Source organism: Dysidea avara, chromosome 2, assembly GCF_963678975.1.
Source record: "Dysidea avara chromosome 2, odDysAvar1.4, whole genome shotgun sequence".
In the NCBI taxonomy this organism is placed as follows: Eukaryota; Metazoa; Porifera; class Demospongiae; order Dictyoceratida; family Dysideidae; genus Dysidea; species Dysidea avara.
The window spans coordinates 9,014,926-9,035,623 of record NC_089273.1 but is presented as its reverse complement, the minus strand read 5'-3'; the positions used below and the strand labels follow the sequence as shown (position 1 = coordinate 9,035,623).

General features: G+C 38.7%; 1 protein-coding gene across 1 annotated transcript; it reads left to right on the top strand.

Moving 5' to 3' along the window:
* Positions 1–397: 397 nt before the first annotated feature.
* On the top strand, positions 398–20,156 carry LOC136243000 (uncharacterized). The gene is made up of 2 exons (XM_066034522.1): positions 398–640; positions 18,475–20,156. Exons 1-2 carry the CDS (start codon positions 407–409, stop codon positions 20,047–20,049), a joined length of 1,809 nt encoding a protein of 602 aa, XP_065890594.1. The 5' UTR covers positions 398–406; the 3' UTR covers positions 20,050–20,156.
* Positions 20,157–20,698: the final 542 nt, after the last annotated feature.

Here is a 20,698-nt window from a genome sequence, read left to right as displayed (position 1 = left end):
TGCTCAGTTCAGTAGTCTAGTAAGGACAGTGGAAGCAGTTCTTGACAAGAGCTCTGATAATCTTGATTTGTGCAAACGATTTTGTCTAGACTTAACCATCAGCGATAATTCTGATACCTTGCTGTTCAATGATGAGCAGTTATTGAAAATAGAACAATGTCAAACATTTCGGGAATTATTTAAATTGCTACATCAAAACTGGAGCTGGAGAGAATATTGCATTTTGAAACACATCATCAGTGAATGTAATTCTAAAGAGGCTAGAGATGAACTGGAAAAGCATGAAAAAATAATGAGCTCTTTTGCCGGCCTTCAATTAATTTCAGACAATTTTTTACCAGAAGAATTGCCACGTGATTATGTAAAAATGATCGTTATAATAGAAAAACCGTATAAGAAGCTTACCATGAAAGAGTATGTTGAGATACAAGATTTCATCTTCAAACATATGGATGTCAAACCTTACATAGCTCATCCCTTTATCAAGTTTCTCTTTAGCTCCATGCACATTGAATTGTTTATTCTTCATCATGCAATTCCTCACATGACCAAGATGGCTCATAAAGATATAAGTGTATTTGCAGAAAAGTCTATTACTTACATCAAAATTGGAAAAGAAGTGATTGTAGATACCATAAAAGTATGTGTAATTTCTGCGATATTATAATCTAATCCAAAACAGCCTAGCTGTAAAACAAGAGTGCGGCCCTCAGAAAGGCTATGGTGAAAAAGATGTGAAATCCAAGGTGGAGGCCAAGAAATGGCTGTGATGGTAGGTTAATGATAAAAAATTTAATAACAACAATTCAAGTGAATTTGGTGCCGATTGGTCTTGGCACAAAATTCACCTGAATTGTCGTTATTAAAATTTTTACCGTTAACCTACCATCACAGCCATTTCTTGGCCGCCACCTTGGATTTCACATCTTTTTTCACCATAGCCTTTCTGAGGACCGCCCTCTTTTTTTACAGCTTGGCTGTTTTGGATTAGATTTCACTTCTTTTTGTATTTGTATACCCCAAAGCCGGCCTATGGCCGGCTTTAGTGTATTTTAACCAATCATATATTTCTTTACCACAGGAAGAAGAAAAGATGAAGCAGGGTGATTTCTTTGTAGCTGAACTCTCTACAAGGTGATCCTTCTAGCTGATCTCTCTACCGGATGACTTGTTTGTAGCTGAACTCTCTACAGGGCGATTTGTTTGTAGCTGAACTCTCTACAAGGTAACTTCTTCTAACTGATCTGGCTACAGGGTGACTTGTTTGTAGCTGAATTCCCTACAGAATAACTTGCAATGTAATATAATTGAGTAAATTATAAACGCAATTGAATGCTTTATTAGGGTGACTGTTCTATTAGAGCATCTCGATCTCACATTTGCTACACGTAGTTGCCTTTCGAATCATAACTCAGTGGTTTGTAATCCGATTCTTCTGTACAACTACAAGGACTCTCTATGATGATTATTCCAGCTACATACTGATTTTCAGCTCGTTGCTCTAAGCGGTTTGCCTGGTAGACACGAAAACTAGTAGTTTTTTTATTCATAAAAATCGATCGCGTAATTTTGACACAGGTTGGATTTTGTGACATATCTCCATGGTTTTTATCCTGATTCCTTTCAAACCACAAAAAGGCACTCCTACGATAGTTGCTCCATCTACATAACAATTTCTACTGATTCCTCCAAGTGGTTTACCCTTTAGGCGTGACAAACCTTCAACCATATTTTACGCAAATAATCGGTCATAACACAGTGAATATTCATCGGATTCCTACTCTTTTTTTTTCCCCGGGCTAGATGGACTGCCCTTGCCACCACCTGCAGCACTAGGTGTTAAAGTGCTGGACAGCTGGAAATACCAGCGATCAAACAAGGCCGCCAGACTCCAAGTGACCCTCGGAGTAGGCCAGATCAATATTAGTGGTTGATGGACAGCCAACTGAAGAGTGATGAACCCTCAAACACATCACTGCAGATCTTAACAATGAAAAGCAAAGCCTACATTGCAGCCAGAATAAGCATTTGCTGTAATGAATGCTGCGCTTCTCAGCAACATTGAAGCAAGCTTCCTAAAAACTGTTGTAGCAGTGGGCCCCATGCCACCAGCAGCTGCAAACACCAATGGTGAAAAGCAAGCTCTCTCAACCTCTCTAACATGCTCATCATATGCCCGTCTTTTTTCACGTTCGTGAAGCTGGTAACATCTGGACAATTGGGAGCGAAAATAAGAGCGCGCAAAAGGGTTGAAAACCCTGACATCGAAAAACACATGCTGCCTATTTCGACCCCAAAATTCCCTGGCAACAACATCAAGACGGGCACCATCAGATTCCTACCAAAGTTGGTAAGGAGATCTGCCGTAATGAGCCCTTTAAGTGTGCCAAATTTCAGCCCAATCCGAGCATGCATTTGTGTTATATGGCGGATTTTGCGAAGTGTGTGAAATGAAGATGAAGAAGAAAAAAATGAAGAAATTAAAACGAAATTGTGTTCGCTTGTATCTCGGAAATGGCTAAAGCGATTTTCTTCACATTTGGTATGTTGACTCCCCTAACTTGCCGGCACTTCTCTAGCAAATTTGGTTCCAATCAGATTAGGGATCACAGAGCTACAGAGGTGTGAAAACTGCGTTTTCTTTCTTCCTGTTAATGTACTCACGGTGTGGCGTGCCGGCTTCTTGGGCCGCACGACACACTACCGTGTGTCTTGATCTAAATCAAAACAGCCGAGCTGTAAAAAAAGAGTGCGGCCCCCAAAAAGGCCAAGATGAAAAAATATGTGAAATCCAAGGTGGCGGCTAAGAAATGGCTGTGGTGGTAGGTTAATGGCAAAAATTTTAATTACGACAATTCAGGTGAATTTGCTAGGAAGAGGCAACGCAAATTCACCTGAATTGTCGTAATTAAAATTTTTGCCATTAACCTACCATCACAGCCATTTCTTGGCCGCCACCTTGGATTTCACATCTTTTTTCATCCTGGCCTTTTTGGGGGCCGCACTATTTTTTTACAGCTTGGCTGTTTTGGTTTAGATATCACTTCTTTTTGTATTGCAAGCCACAAAGCCAGCCATTAATTAGCTTTGGTGCTTCCTTCTAACTTTTTTCCTTTCTTTTCTGCAGGAATATTGGAACAAAGAAAGAAATGTTGTGTACAGTTTTTTGTCTGATTAATAATATTTGTATATTTAACAATGAAAAATGATTTTGTTTCCAACACATATTTCTACAGGGTGATTTGTTTGTAGCTGATCCCTATAAGGTAACTTGTATCTAGCTGATATCTCTACAGGGTGACTTATTTGTAGCTGATCTCTCTACCGGGTGACTTCTTTGTAGCTGAACTCTCTACATGATGGTTTCTTTGTAGCTGAACTCTCTACAAGGTAACTTCCTCTAGCTGATATTTCTACAGGGTGAATTGTTTGTAGCTGAACTATCTACAAGGTAACTTCTTCTAGCTGATCTCTCTACAGGGTGATTTGTTTGTAGCTGAACTCTCTACATGATGGTTTCTTTGTAGCTGAACTCACTACAAGGTGACTTCTTCTAGCTGATCCCTCTACAGGGGGATTTGTTTATAGCTGAACTCTCTACAAGTGATTTTTTGCAGCTAAACACTCTACATGGTGGTTTCTTTGTAGCTGAACTCTCTACAAGGTGACCTCTTCTAGCTGATCTCTCTACAGGGTGATTTGTTTCTAGCTGAACTCTCTACAAGTAATTTTTTGCAGCTAAACACCCTACATGGTGGTTTCTTTGTAGCTGAACTCTCTACATGATGGTTTCTTTGTAGCTGAACTCTTTATAGGGTGACTTGCTTCTTGCTGAACTGTCTATAAGATTAACTGTTTGCAGCTGAACTCCCTACAGAATAACTTGTAATGTAAAAGAATTCTATAATGGAGTAAATAAATTAACTGAATGCTCTATTAGGGTGACTGTTCTATTAGAGTATCTCAATCTCGCATTTGCCACACGGAGTTGGCTTTCGAATCATACCTCAGTGGTTTGTAATCTGATTCTTCTGTACTACTGCAAGGACTTTCTATGAAGATTATTCCAGCTATACACTGATTTTCAGCTCATTGCTCTAAGCGGTTTGCCTAGTAGGCATAAAAACTAATACTTTTTTAATTCATAAAAACAGATCACGTAATTGTGACACAGGTTGGGTTTTGTGTCATATCTCCACCAAAAGGCACTCCTACGATGGTTACTCCATCTACATAGCAATTTTCAACTCATTCCATGCAGCGGTTTACCCTGTTGACGTGACAATAAATCGATCTTGTTTTATGCAAATAATCGGTCATAACACCCGAACCATTCATCGGATTTGAAACAAATTTGACGCTAGGATTTGCCTTTGAACTCCCTTTCTGTGTGCCAAATTTCAAGGCGTTGGAGCACGCGTTTGCATTTATAGCAATTTTTGCAAGTGTGCGAGAACACGAAAAAAAAATCGAAAATTTGGCAGCTCGTATCTCGGAAATGGCAGGAGCGATTTCCTTCAAATTTGGTATGTAGACTCCCCTGGCTGGCAGGCAACTCTGTAGCAAATTTAGTTCCAATTGGATAAGGGACCACCGAGATACAAAAGTATGAAAATGACTTTTTCTTTCTTCCTGTCAATATACCCATGGTGTGTCACGTCGGATTCTTGGGCCACACGACACACTATCATGTGTCTTGATACAAAGAACCTTGCATGGAGGACCATAGTAAAAATGGTTCTATAATAGCCATACAGAATCCAACCGTTCTATATTGAGCTTGACAATGTTATAGAACACTTTGATAAACCCATAGTTCTCTGTAAGGTAATTATAGAACTGCCAGACTGATTTGTAAGCTAATAGCCGTTTTGAGTGATTAATCACTCATTCTGACTAGCATATCTACTCAACCAAGCCACTCTAGGCTAATAGCCCATGCTGTGCTGGCTGACCAGTCAACACAACCAGTATGACAAGAAGAACTGGATTTAATTTATAAACATACTTGAATTAAGACTTTCAGTGTTATTGCTACATTTCACTGACATAAACGGACGAGTCCTAGGAATGTCACAGAAATATGCTCATTAAGTACCACAATCGAAAACTTTTAGCCATTACAAAATCAGAGTCTAGAACAAGAATAATGCAGGGGCAACATGGGCAAAACTGCTTATTCTGATAATTGATTTCAGGACTACCCCATGATTCTCTAATTGTTTTGTGTATCTTAAGTGTGCCTCAAGTTTACAGGTCTCTATAACAGTTAAAGTAGTGCCTAGGCTTGTTCTAAACATCAAATATTGCACTCAAAGAGTGGTCTCAAGACAAACATTTAGCACGCAGCTTTGCCTCGTGCTATATTTGTCTCTTGTCCACCTTTAATATGCAATATTTGATGTATAGCACTTGTGGCAGTGCTTTAACTCTTACACAGTAAGATAGCACCGTATAGTGTGGATGATAACGGTGTGGGCGTGGCCTGTGATAAATTATCACCCTAAAACCTGCCTCAATTTCCATGATGACATGACAGTATTTGTTGGGTAAAATCTACCCCAAAAGTGTCTTCAAAGTTTTTGTCAAGTTGGTACAGATTATATAAAAAAAATTATTCAATGGAATTTTCTACTGCTTGCCTGCCTGCCTGCCTGCCTGCCTGCCTGCCTGCCTGCCTGCCTGCCTGCCTGCCTGCCTGCCTGCCTGCCTGCCTGCCTGCCTGCCTGCCTGCCTGCCTGCCTGCCTGCCTGCCTGCCTGCCTGCCTGCCTGCCTGCCTGCCTGCCTGCCTGCCTGCCTGCCTGCCTGCCTGCCTGCCTGCCTGCCTGCCTGCCTGCCTGCCTGCCTGCCTGCCTGCCTGCCTGCCTGCCTGCCTGCCTGCCTGCCTGCCTGCCTGCCTGCCTGCCTGCCTGCCTGCCTGCCTGCCTGCCTGCCTGCCTGCCTGCCTGCCTGCCTGCCTGCCTGCCTGCCTGCCTGCCTGCCTGCCTGCCTGCCTGCCTGCCTGCCTGCCTGCCTGCCTGCCTGCCTGCCTGCCTGCCTGCCTGCCTGCCTGCCTGCCTGCCTGCCTGCCTGCCTGCCTGCCTGCCTGCCTGCCTGCCTGCCTGCCTGCCTGCCTGCCTGCCTGCCTGCCTGCCTGCCTGCCTGCCTGCCTGCCTGCCTGCCTGCCTGCCTGCCTGCCTGCCTGCCTGCCTGCCTGCCTGCCTGCCTGCCTGCCTGCCTGCCTGCCTGCCTGCCTGCCTGCCTGCCTGCCTGATGTGTTTAGCCAAACATGGTGGAAACGTGGCTACAGCTAAGGCCCTACTTCTTTCACAGAAACACTTTGATTCACATCAGAAGAAACTTTTGCCATATTGATACCCATGTGCTACTGTATTGTCTTACTTTTATCCTTCCATAATACTATAGCAGCCATAGCACAGTATGGCTTTGATCTCCAGGCATGCATGGACTGCTTGTGGAATGGTATGCACACAGCGTATGTATGAAAGTATACTACTATTGCGAGTTAGATGGCATGTAAATAGATTAGTCTGGTGGCTATGTCAGGCCTTGGTGCCATTGGGGATGTTGTAAAATGTGGAATGGAATGATATGTTCCTTTCATAACAAATTTTTACTATAAAATTTGCTATGCTTAATCATATTATAGAAAGGTCTAAAGAGAAACCATCTGTTTTTGGAGTGTTTACTAATTTAATTGTCCTGGAGTCCTTAAGGAAGTGAAAATGCACTCTAGAATCTGTGTAAAGGATATTTACTACACAAATTTACACTGAATAACTACTTACCATATATTAGCATGCTACCAGTGTTCAGGGCAACCTAAAAAGGGGGTGGGGCAACTGGAGCAGCCCTGGCCTGTTTGAGGCCTCAGTAAAAATGTATTTGGTGTACTTTTCTGTATTGTATGGGGTCCCTCTTTTATTTTCTTCCTCTGTGCTCTGCCAGTGTGGTATGTGGGATAAGGTGGGAGTCAACTAGTAATATTTGTTTCATCAAATTATTTTGTCTCTCTGAGAGGACACAGTCAACATGGACATGTGGCAGAAAATAAAAGTAGGGCCTTTACAGTATACCGAATGCATTTTTACTGGACCCCAAAGAGGCCAGGTCAGAGAAAATTGCTTCAGTCATCCCTCCCCTTCTACCCCTAGGTGGTTGGTAGCACTTTCATTATGATGAATAGCTGTTCAGAGCAAATCTGCATAGCAGATGTCCTTGCACAGATACTAGAGTGCATTGTCACTTACCTATAACCCCAAGGACGCATTGTACATGTCAAATTAGTGGCTGAAGACCTTTTATAGCCCTTCCATAAATATGATTAAGCATAGCCAATTTATTAGTCAAAATACTACCCAATCCATTTCATTCCATTCCAAATTTCATGTTTTACAACATCCTGTGTGTATCAGTGGTAGGTGCAGCTGGAATGTAAGTGGACCTGCTTTTGTGCTGTTATGAATATAATTATCAGATTCATGATTACTGCAGATCATGACCTCACTCATGAATATGATTACAACGAGCTGGATTGGAGTGGTACGTAATTTTCAGATACTGTAAAACAACAAGAAGTGAATATCTTGTTTCAGTGCTTTTTATTGTAGTGATACTACATTGGAAATTCCTAATATTTTCTTACACTTGTATAATTATATCAGACAGTATAGTAGGGATCATGGAGGTTTGGGCTGTCTTGTCCAACCCAGAAACCAGCCTCACTTTTCCTTCATGGCAGCTTAGCAGTATAGGTTAGGCATGACCAAACCGAAAATGTCTTCAAACCAACCCCAAACCCTTCCAACAAGTTTCTACGAAAAAACTGAATTTCTACTAACCGATTGCCTGCCTACCTGACTGACTGGCTAATGCCTCCAGCCAAGCATAACCAGCAATGGGTGAGGCTTTGGGCTTGATTTCTTCACTGTTCGGCTTTGCTTCGTCCTGAGACGTACCTTTCACAGTGTGTACAATACCCACATGGACTTGCCCCTTGGTGACCCAGTTTTTTGCTGACAATGATTTGCGATAGCTCGTTATTGCTTCCTTGTGGTTGTGTTGACAAGCTACTGTATCTGCCCATATTTTCCGTAGTGAGTGGATTAATTGCAGAGACACTTCTCATACTTTTCCTCATTTGTAATGCTGTGTAACAGGTGGAAAATCACTGAAAATGAAGTGTAATAACCAGCTCAATTTTCAGTATTAATTGTTGGGGTAGAAGATAAATTAGGAGATTTAATTGGATTAGTGATCAAAGAGAAAAAGTAGCAAAACAAGGGAATATTTAAAAAATTTTGAAACAAGAAACGTTGCATGTGCATACCTGCAGATATACTAACAGACATTTAGTCCCTCTACTTCACTCTTCACCAGACAACCTCTCTTGTTTCACAAATTTTATATATTCCCTTGTTTCACTGTTTGTTTTACAAAAGCTCAGTCTGAAATCAATTATGGGAATAAATTAATGCTCACATGACTATTATCATGAGTTGGAGTTAAGTCACAAGAAACACTCAATTGAAGGCGTTTCAGTATCCTTACCATTCTACAAGTTGGGAAACATTACTTGAAGATGAGAAGTAGTCTTATTGCACATAACAAGTATTTCAGCACATTCTTGAATATGGACCATACCCACATTACAGATAACACGAGTTAACCATGCTACAACAAAGCTTACTCCTTTAGTATATGTAACTAAAACACTTGTAAATTCCTTGCGATTTGCAAAAACTCAACCTTTCCATGATATCTTTAGGACTCATCCATTTATTATAACAAACATAGCTACAACGTTACTTGTTAACTGGCCGCAATTGAACCTTTCAGGCATGTATGTAAGGATCCAGTGGTTTCACTCATATTGGCATGGGTGTTTAATAACCTGGCAGGCTATTTGCCTACAATAGAAGTGTTACATAATAGTTGTATTGCGGCTCTCTTGCTTTGGGTGGACATATCAGGCAGACCACAAGTACCCATGTTACAACTATAAAATATATCACTCCAGGCACACTCACCTGATAGATAAAAGAACTACAGAGCATTCGCCATGTTTCTTTTATACATCTGCTTCAGTATTTGTTGATCGATGGTGGTTTTAATAGCATTGGCTAATAGCCAATAGAACATTATTCACACGTCATTATGCTTTACACGCAGTTCTAGAAAAAATGCAATTGTGAGATCTGTTTTTTTTAAAAGTTTTAGCGTTTTGTACTACATTAAGCCTACTAACATTACTGTTGCAACAGTGAGTTATTATATTAAGGTTACTTTAGACTATAAGTTACTCACCTATTTAAATCTACAGGTAGTTTTCCTCTTCGTGTTGTTCTGTGCTCTGCTCGATGGCTGACATGCGGTGTGTAGAAATACATATCCATGCATTGCTCAAACAATCACTTTACTGATCATCCCGTTTAGTAACTGTCAACTGGTCAAAACTTGGCAACTACACTGAGCCTAGCCTAACCTGTAAACCCAAACCCACAATTAAATGCTCTGTGTCGCTCAATACAATGATGTATTGTATTTTTTACTGGTTGTGAATCAAAGCCATGAGTAAACCGCGTTCCCATGTATTGCTTGGCATTATGTGAGTTAAACCCCAAGTGACACCTTTGAATGCCCATGTATATTAATATAGAGTACATATTGTACATATGTGACTGGGTCTGCAAGAACCTGACACAATAGTGTAAGCCTAAATTTCCCGTATAAAGCATTGAAAAATGGGTGAAATATTTGCGTAATATTGAAAAAAAATCGTAAAGTATTTGAATGCCTCTTTCGTAGTGAAGGAAGGGACTAACTAAAAACATGGATATCATCTTATTCGCCTACTCAAGAGGAGTTGGAAAAGCTTTGTTTCGTTACAGTAGACCCAAGGATACGCAAGTTATGAGCACTTGTTTACATTAAGTTGAAGCAATCATATGCGATAGATTTTTCTTCAGTAATTTGGCCTTTGTATGCAGTTAAGAATGGTGATAGAAGGACAAACATACCCAGTAAATGATTCCCCTATCCATGGCGAACACAATGGTGAAAATTTCAGCCCAGTATGTGCGTCAATCCGTTTGTAAGTTACAACCGTTTTAGTAAGCTCCTGTAATTTATTTTCCCTACACTTGCTGTACAAATTGATTTTTCTGTTGTTGCTATTTTGTAGGGCTGTAACTCCGAGGTTATTGGCTTGTGAGGCTGAAACTTTTCCAGAAGGTGTACTTGGCTAAGCAAATTATAAATAATTAATAAACAGGAATTCAAAAAATGTGCTTTTGTGTCAGGTTTTTGCATATACGGTCATTATATCATCCATGCCATAACAGCTTGGCTGTAAAATAGCTGATATTTGGAGCAGCTGTTACTACAGGATATATAATAAACAAAGTTTTAGCATTAAATCTTTTTCATTGACTTGTGTTATACAAAGTACACTGGCTATTCCATTTTTTTAAGTTACTTATGTTCCACCCATTATTCAGCATTACAAATGAAGAAGAGTTTGAGAAGTACTTCTACAATTAATCCAGTCACTATGAAAATTATGAATGAATGCATACCCCAACTATTGATTAGTGAAACATGCAGTGGCCATTTCACTTTCGTTTCTGCTATGTTCTACCTGTTATAATAAACTTGTTTTATGATGTTAGGGTTATCGATGTTAGGCTTGTTTAATTTTTTAGATAACATTTTTAGACAAGAAGGCTGTGATTGATAGTATATGTGGCCGTCTCAGCAAAAGCCTGACTTGTTGGTACACCTTCCAAGTGTTGTTTTTTCAGCATTATCTACAGTGTCCAAGTAATGAAGTTTCAGCCTTCTGTGATGAGCAGTTTTGGAATTATATTGCTAGACAGCAGGAAGAGAAAACAATCAATTTGTACGGCAACTATACTGAAAATAAACTACAGGTGCTTACATTCACAGCCATAACGTCCTTTTGCAGTAGTCTACAATGTTGCAATGCAATTTGGCTTAAAATGTTCACCATAGAGCAACAAATCAGTCAAGGTATAGTGTTAGCCTTGTAGTCACTTATGCATATGGATATAAAGGCGGTTTAGGTGATGAAATGACGATGATTTTGCTTATGTTTACCCCATCGTAAACAAATGCATATGACACAGATACTTTTGGGGCTACAGAAACAAATCAAAGAGTTTCATACTCTCCATGAGCAGACAAATAAGGTAGTGTATAGTTGTAATTGATTTGAGTCTTCCTTCTCCCAAGTAATGGCCCAATAAAACTTGTGTATTCTTTTGTTGAAGGATGCGTAATTTTACTTTTTTTTTTCAAAATTCCAATTTTTATTATGCTCTGTCCTCAGAGGATAATTTAGATTTTGACAATTTTGTTTGCAAGTGTAGTAGGTAGTGTAAATACCCAGGAACATCTTTTGGCTGCTAGAGCTTGGAAGGAAGATTGGTATGGCTGTTTACAATATGACCTTCTGTCAGCTTCCTGGCTTATCTGTTAATCTCAATTCCATTGAGATTGGTTGTTTAGGCCACTTTATGCCAGACACAATTGTCCAAGTGGCCAATGCTTGTGCAATGATGAAGACTGTAAGATCCTGTTTGAGCAGGCTGCTCACACTGCTATCTCCTGCTCATACAGTATTTTTAATTCTAGAACCTCCCCAGACTGGGATCTATTGGTTTGCCTAAACTGAACTTTTCTGCACACCATAAACATTATTTTTGTATTGTAATTTAATAGTGTAAGTCTTTCCAGGGCTCCTGTACTGTTCACCCAGTGCATGGTACCCCTGAATCTATACCCTTGTAGTTATGTTGTATATCAAGACACACGATAGTGTGTCGTGAGGCCCAAGAAGCCGGCGTGCCACACCGTGGGTATATTGACAGGAAGAAAGAAAACGTTATTTTCACACTTTTGCATCTCGGTGATCTCTTATCCGATTGGAACCAAATTTGCAACAGAGTTGCCTGCCAGCCAGGGGAGTCTACATACCAGGAAATCGCTCCAGCCATTTCCGAGATACAAACTACCGAAGTTTCGATTTTTTTCTTCATTTTTTTTGGCAGGTTATATAGAGCCGGCACTGGTTACACTGTTTTGCCTGCTATTTTACCGGCAGTAGAGGGTATAATACTTAGAATGTTACGTGCATTTAAAAAAAAACTTGTACAAAAAACCTAAGAAAGTGAAAAAAAAGTTGTCTAAGTGAGAGCTCGAACCCGGGCACCCGTACTCATAAGAAATGTTTGTAACAATTATACCAGCTCCTCATCTCCTTTAGTTTCTACCTTATAAACATCCGACTGAAGTGACTTCTATATATAACAAGAGTGAAGAAGAAACCAAAGCTGAACCCTAGCCTACCCTAACGCTAAGGAACTACTTTTCGCGTCCCCTAAAGTGAATGCTCGGGGCAACCTACTAGATGCGTGCCCTAAAGTTGAATGCTCGGGGAAACCTACTAGACGCATGCCCTAAAGTCAAATGCTCGGGGCATATTGGATGCGTACCAACTCTAGCTCGCCTAGACACAACTGGTTTGTTTGATAGTCCAGCAAATGATGGACTTGTGCCGGTAAAATAGCCGTTCATGTTCATAACCGGTGCCGGTACTATATCCACTTTGTTTTTTGTTTTTTTTTAACCAGGCGCACGCCCACAGCCGGCCAAAGGCCGGCTGTGGGCGCTCGCCTGGTTTACTGAAATTGTTTTCGTAAAAGTGTGTGTGTGTACCTATCTATATATCTACGTATCTATGTTTGTCCGTACGCACCCACGTGAGCAAAATCGTTTAATAATGGTAAAGGCAGTTTTATGTAAGAAGTAAAAGTGAAATGAAGTCTGTATTAAACTTCTACACGAGTGAACTTTACTCTGAGGTGGCTTCTTTTCGGCAGACTGAAATACGGGTGTGGTGACTTTTCTCAGACTACCTTCCCCTTGAGGCTTTCAGGCATTTAGCAACTGAAAAACAACGGTGCAGGCCTTGTACACTATCAGGAATAGCCTATCGCTTCAAGTTGATAGGGGGCGTATCCATTACATACGAGAACGAAAATGAAGAGCAGCTTTGAGGCTTTGTCGAGAGAATTTGTGGGAAAAAACATGTTAGTCACACTATAAAACAGTTTAGAAGATAGTTCTGTGCGTAATATGTTGGTAAAAGCGGTTTGTTTAACAAACGCTTCCTTAGCAGTGCATAGCAACGTAATTGAACGAATTACGAATATTTCATGAATTACAAAATACGAGAATTAGCTAATAATATTATTGCACAACCCAAAACTACCCTATTGTAAAGTAGTAATACATAGTTGGTTAATTCATGGTAGCATATACTGTCTGTAGTTAATTCCAGATGAGTTAGCTAGCTGCATGGCGCCTGGTTTTTAGAAGTAGCACAACATCAACTTGTTTCTTCTTCGTGTTTTCACACACTTGCAAAAATTGCTATAAAATGCGAACGTGTGCTCCGATCGCCTTGAAATTTGGCACACAGAAAGGGAGTCCAAAGGCAAATTCTAGCATCAACTTTGGTGCAAATCCAATGAATGGTGCGGGAGTTATGACCGATTATTCGCGTAAAACAAGATCGATTTATTGTCACGCCTACAGGGTAAACCGCTTCATGGAATGAGTCGAAAATTGCTATGTAGATGGAGTAACCTTTGTAGGAGTGCCTTTTGGTGGTTTGAAAGGAATCGAGATAAAGACCATGGAGATATGACACAAAACCCAAACTGTATCACAGTTACGGGATCGGTTTTTATGAATAAAAAAGTATTAGTTTTTACGCCTACTAGGCAAACCGCTTAGAGCAATGAGCTGAAAATCGGTGCATAGCTGGAGTAATCTTCATAGAAAGTCCTTGCAGTAGTACAGAAGAATCGGATTACAAACCACTGAGTTATGATTCGAAAGCCAACTCCATGTAGCAAATGCGAGATCGAGATACTCTAATAGAACAGTCACCCTAATAGAGAATTCAGCTAATTTACTCCATTATAGAATTCTATTACATTACAAGTTATTCTGTAGGGAGTTCAGCTGCAAATAGTTAATCTGATAGATAGTTCAACAAGAAGCAAGTCACCCTATAGAGAGTTCAGCTACAAATATATTGCTGTAGTGATTCAGAACATTACAAGTCACACTGAAGAGAGTTCAATTATAAACAAGTCATGCACGCTATAGAGAATTCAGCTACAAACAATTCACTCATTGTAGAAGTTCTGCTACAAACAAGTCTTCATGCAGAGAGTTTAACAACCAAAATCTACCATGTAAAGACTTCAGCTAGACTAACAAGTTACTCTGTAGAGAGATCAGCTAGAAATAAGAGAGAGCTCAGCTAGAAATAAGAGAGAGCTCAGCTAGCAAACATCACCTTGTAGAGAGTTCAGCTACAAACAAATCACACTGTAGAGAGATCAGATAGAAGAAGCCACCATGTAGAGGGTTCAGCTGTGAAGTGATCACCCTAGAGAGAGTTCAGCTAGAAAAATCACCCTGTAGAGAGTTCAGCTACAAAGAAACCATTGTGTAGAGAGATCAGCTAGAAAGAAGTCACCTAGAGCGACATCAGCTACAAAGAAACCATCCTGTAGAGAGATCAGCTAGAAAGAAGTCACCTAGAGCGACATCAGCTACAAAGAAACTATCCTGTAAAGAGTTCAGCTACAAACAAATCATCCTGCAGAGAGTTTGGCTACAAAAAAAATCACCCTGTAGAGTATTCAGCTACAAACAAATCACCTTGTAGAGTGTACAACTAGACACGAGTCACCCAGCAGAGAGATCAGCTACAAGAAGTTACATTGTAGAGAGATCAGCTACAAGAAATTGCCTTGCAGAGAGTTCAGCTACAAAGAAACTATCCTGTAGAAATTCAGCTACAAACAAACCACCCTGTAGAAATATCAGCTAGATACAAGTTACCTTATAGGGATCAGCTACAAACAAATCACCCTGTAGAGGTATGTGTTGGAAATAAATCACCATTGTAGAGAGTTCAGCTAGAACAAAATCACTCTGAAAAGAGTTCAGCTACAAACAATGGGAATTTCAGCTACAGTTCAGTTATGTATAAGAAGTCACCTTATTACCTACAGTATTATCTTTTATTGTTAAATATACAAATATTTTTAATCAGACAAAAACTGTACACAACATTTCTTCCTTTGTTCCACAATTCCTGCAGAAAAGAAAAAAAAAAACAAGTTAGAAGGAAGCCCTAAAGCCGGCCATAGGCCGACTTTGGGGTATACAAATGCAAAAAGAAATGAAATCTATTCCAAAACAGCCAAGCTGTAAAAAAAGAGTGCGGTCTCCAAACAGGCCAAGGCAAAAAAAGATGTGAAATCCAAGGTGACGGCCAAGAAATGGCTGTGATGGTAGGTTAATGGCAAAAATTTTAATTACGACAATTCAGGTGAATTTGCGTTGCCTCCTCCACTAGGATTCGGTACCAAATTCACCTGAATTGTTGTAATTAAATTTTTTGCCATTAACCTACCATCACAGCCATTTCTTGGCTGCCACCTTGGATTTCACATCTTTTTTTGCCTTGGCCTTTTTGGGGGCCGCACTCTTTCTTTACAGCTTGGCTGTTTTGGAATAGATTGTCTTAACAAATAAGACGTACCTACTGTATCCCCTCATTGTAACTTCAGTTTTGTTCTTTGTAGTAGGTATATAAGTAATTATGCATGTTCGTACTGTATTTTGTGACTTGGTTAGTTATTATTTTCTCAATGCGCATACATATGCGAATCAGTCGGATTTTATCTGAGACGGTCATTTTATGTTACTGACAGGCTATACCTGTTTACATGACTGAAATAGAAATTAAAATAGCTGCAGGTGTAGATGACTTCCTTGTTTTTTTTGATTTTTATAATTCCTATTCAAATGTAAAATTTCTATTTTTTAAACTAGGCACACAGTCACAGCCAGCTGAAGGCTGGCTGTGGGCGCACACCTGGTTACTTGAAATTGGTTTACAGGGTTTTCAGCACTTCCAGCAATTTCGTACAAATCGCATAGTGTTAATGCATAGCATGTGTGTGTTTGTAGTTGATTTATCTGGTACATGCGTAATGGTGGTGGATACCCATACCATGACTCAGACTGCTGTACACTTGACAAAATTTTTTAACAGGGACAGTAGCATTGCTTATTTCACTTCGAGAACTGCCAAATATAGCAAACACGCATGTGCAGCCTCACTACTATGCATTTCACTCGAAATACTGAAAATGTTGTAGCTAGCCAGCCAAAACCATGTGTCTGCATGTCTGGTGGCATGTCTGTCCAACACCAATGTGAGCAAACAGGCTTTGAGCTAGAGAAAATAAACATTCAAAAGACTGTTTATGTGGTGTACTAAAGTAAAGCTTAACTTTCTGTTTCATCGTGTTTACTTGAAGGGGTGTGGCCAGTAAATGAAGCCAAGTAAAATGGTTTATTAATATGTGCTATATGTACAGACATATAACAACAGAAAAACCACGGAATAGGCCTTGTAAGCTACCAGGAATGGTATATCTTTTCAAATTGAAAGAGGGTGTATCCCCTTTGTATGTGAACGACACTTAAGAGCAGCCATAAGGCTTTGTGTATAGAATTTGCATAATGTGACCGGATCTGTGAAAACCCAACACAATCACTCATTTCTCAAATTCCTGTTTATAAAATATTTATAATCTGCTTAGCCAAGTGTACCCTCTGGCAAAGTTTTAGCCTCATATGCGAATAACTTTAGGAGTTACATCTCTACAAAGTAGCAACAACAGAAAAATTGATTTGTACAGCAAGTATACGGAAAATAAATTACAGGCGCCTACAAAAACAGTTGTAACTTACCAATGAATTGAGGTACAGAACTACAATTTTTGCCATCGTGTTTATCATGAACAGAGGAATCGATTACTGGGTGAAATTTTCCTTTACTCACTTTTCTTCACTATATATGAAGGTGAAATTCATAAAGAAAAATCGATTACATACAATTGCTTCGATGTGACGTAAACAAACGCTCATAACTTCGGTATCCTTGGGTCTACTGCAATGAAACAACGATTTTCCGACTCCTCTTGAGCAGGCATACGATGATATCCAGGATTTTATTGTTAGTCCCTTCCTTCATTAAGAAAGAGGCATTCAAAAAATTTACGGAATTTTTACAAGTATTTCACCCAATGTATTCAATGTTTCATCCTGTAAATTTAGGCTTGCACGATTGTGTCGGATTTTCACAGATCCGGTCATATATGATAACATGATAGACAAACCATAAAACAGTTAAGAAGATACTTCTGTGCGTAATTTGTGTGATTCAAAGTGGTTTGTTCGAGTTTCACTTTCTTAATGATGTAGTAATGTAAATAAATTACAAAATAATTGATGAATTACAGAATAATTAGTGATTTACAAAATGCATTAATACTAAATGCACTGCATGTAACAAGGCGAGAAACATAAACATGCTGTGTGTTAAAAATATGTAAAGAATTAACAAATTCAAGGAATAGTATCTATTGGGCGCCTAGTTTTTAGAAGTAGCACAAGTTTTAAAATGGCGATGCAGTTGGGGATGAGAAACTAATTCTCATCCGCACCCACATTGCTGTATTTCTTACCTCATCAAGGATGGTTTGCACCGTTGGTGGTCAAGGGAGACCAATTAGCACCTTTTGTGGTTGTTAACTTGCTAGAGCAGTCTAAGAAAATTGCATTTTGAGCTAGGTAATTCAGCTCTCTAATTAGTAAAAAAAACTTTTTAAATGAATATCTGCCCTCCTGGACTGCTTATTTTGAGTACAGGAGGATGAGAAACTAATAATTAAGGTCTAAACAAAGTTTTGACATTAGACCATTATCACAATCATTGGTTTGTGTTCTGTATTCAGTCTTGTTGCATTCCTAATGAGCTATTATTTTGAATTTTTGATGCCTTTTGTAATTGTTAGAATAGTAAGAAAGGCAGCCAAACTACTATCCAATAAGTTGTGCAATTATTTTTAATAGTGTCGCTGCATGGCTTCATTCTTTCCTTTTTGATGGATTGATTATGTTAACAAGTGAAAGGAAAAAATTAGAAATTTATGTTTGAGTAGATATCGTAGAAATAAAAAGCAGTGAAACAAGGTAGGCCATCTTCACCTGTATGTATGTTATTATAGTGGATATTTAACACCTACTTAATTCATAGCTTTCATTTTTGTGATGCTGTGTTAATAATAATAATACACAAATCAATTCATATAGCATTTAATGCTAATAATTTGTTTTGAAAATACTCAATTATACTCGTACTCAATTTTAACCTCAATTTTAACTTAATTCATGCTTAGTTTTAACTCTCAAACCATACTGTAGTCAGTCAGGTGATTGCTACTATTAGGTTGCATTGCTGATTTTTTAAAAAGTATTGAATGTTTGAAATTAAATGCATTCTTATATTGCAGGTCAAATATGCAGCTTGTGGTTACAGTCACATATTTGTTTACCCACCTCCCTGTGAAGTTACTTGCAAGATTTGCCAACTTCCTTGTAAAGAATCTCAAATCAGTCTCTGTTGCAAGAACAATTTCTGTGCAGGTCATGTCACAACCACAAAAGATGGTGACTCTTATGCACTTCAGAAGGAGTGTCCCATTTGTTGTAGTGATAAATTTGAGTACTTTCCTGACAATCAAGCTGATGAAAAAATTCAGTCACTTCTTATCTACTGCCCTAATAAAGATGTAGGGTGTAACTGGATAGGACAACTAAGCCAAGTGTACATGCATTGTAATGACGACAATTCAGGATGTCTACTTAAAGAGATACGATGTACAAGCAATTGTGGTAAAGTCCTTCAACGGCAACATTTAAGCGACCACTTGTTGCATGATTGTTCACGTTATTGTCCATATTGCAAAAGATCAACTGGTCAACAAGAGATTGTAAAATTCCACAAAGAAAATTGTCAAAAATATCCGATTGTTTGTCCAAATAATTGTGGGGTAACTGTCTCTCGTGACGAAATTGCCGAGCACAAAAATATCTGTCCTCTTCAAGAAATTGATTGTGAATATTACAAAATTGGATGTAGGGACAAAATTCTTTGTAAAGATAAAGAATGGCATTATAAAAACAAAATAAGCAAACACCTTGATTTAATGAAACAACAAATTTCAGATGAAAAAGTAGCCCAAAAATATTGCATTCATTTGGCATATATATTCTGCTGTGGATTGCTTTTGCTTGCTATAATTTGTCAGTACATTTATGTAAATCATAAATACAATGAAATAGAAAGTGATAGGTATATTGTATATAATGAGATGCTTGGAAATTTGAAAATAGAAAACGATGATTTGAAGTATGAAATGCAACACTTAGATATTAGTATCCTACTCCTAACAATGAACCTTCATCTATATGCAACCACAAAAGATCAAATGAAATTTCTTGATGTCATACTGCAAAAAGCACATATTGGTTCAATAAATGATATTGATAGCTGCGCAATGTCAATTAGAAATTTGAATAAATCATTTGCTTCTTTGAAAGAAATCATCACTAAAGGCTATGATCATGTGCATTCTTCTTCTTGGAAACTACACCTAAGGATCTTAAATCTCCTATCTCTACATGGTGACCAAGTGACTCCAGTTGTATTTGCTATGCTTCATTATAGTAAGTGGAGCAAGGAAAAGAAGCCATGGTTTAGCACTGTTTTCTTTGATGTAAAAGGTGGAAATCAGCTATGCTTATTAGTTACACCAATCAACGTTACAGTGTCAGTCTCTCTGATATTATTAACACCAGCACCAAACACAAACTTACATTATGATGGAGTGTTTGCCATTGAACTGTTAAACCAAATTAATGACACCAATCACTTGGTTAACGATTTAAGTTTTAATAAAGTGGCACCATCAAAGCAAAGCAATGAAGCAACCTATACAAATCTTAAATACTTATCTTCACATCAAGATGATGTTGCATTCCTTACAGAAGACCGTTTGTACTTCCGAGTTTCATTTTACAAATAGCTAGGCTATAGCTACACAGGATATTTATCAGGAATTTTTTAGGGTTAAGTAATGTGATGCTCTGATTTTGTAAGATATTCAGTATATCTGAATGCATAGCATACTATTTACACAATTACAATATCTATTGTTAAAGACTTGTAAATCTATAATACCAATAGACATATAGTAGTGAGGCCAGTAGTTTGACCTGTTTTCGATTCTTTCATGATAGAGATTTCAGACTTCCATGACCAGCTATAAAACAGTTACAAGAGTGTAAAATATTTTCATTCACTCTTAGCTACAGTAGTTGCTGCACATGATGCTTAGTGCTTTTAATTTTATAAGCACACACTTAGCTATACCCTGTATATGCATCACAAGTTTTATGCACCTACTACATTAAAATAGGCCTAAAAGTGTGGGATGTAGCCTTTTAGCATAAATGATTCAACTAAACTCTGGTCCATTGTTATGACTATGCACACGTACACTTGTATGTGTGTAGTGTTAAGTGTATTTTTTATTATATGCTGGGCCCATAATGTGACTGGATTTGCAAAAAATTAATTATTATTCTTAGTTGTTAAAGTACAGAACTCAGTATGAGTGTAATGTACAATTTAATTACAAATAAAATTGTTCTTAAATTGATTAAAAGATTCTA

Excerpts from the sequence above, each read along its gene's own strand:
- LOC136243000 (XM_066034522.1), top strand. The coding sequence starts at position 407 with ATGAAAGAGTATGTTGAGATACAAGATTTCATCTTCAAACATATGGAT. Across the intron at positions 641-18,474 it reads TGATTGTAGATACCATAAAA|GTCAAATATGCAGCTTGTGG; the intron begins GTATGTGTAATT and ends CTTATATTGCAG.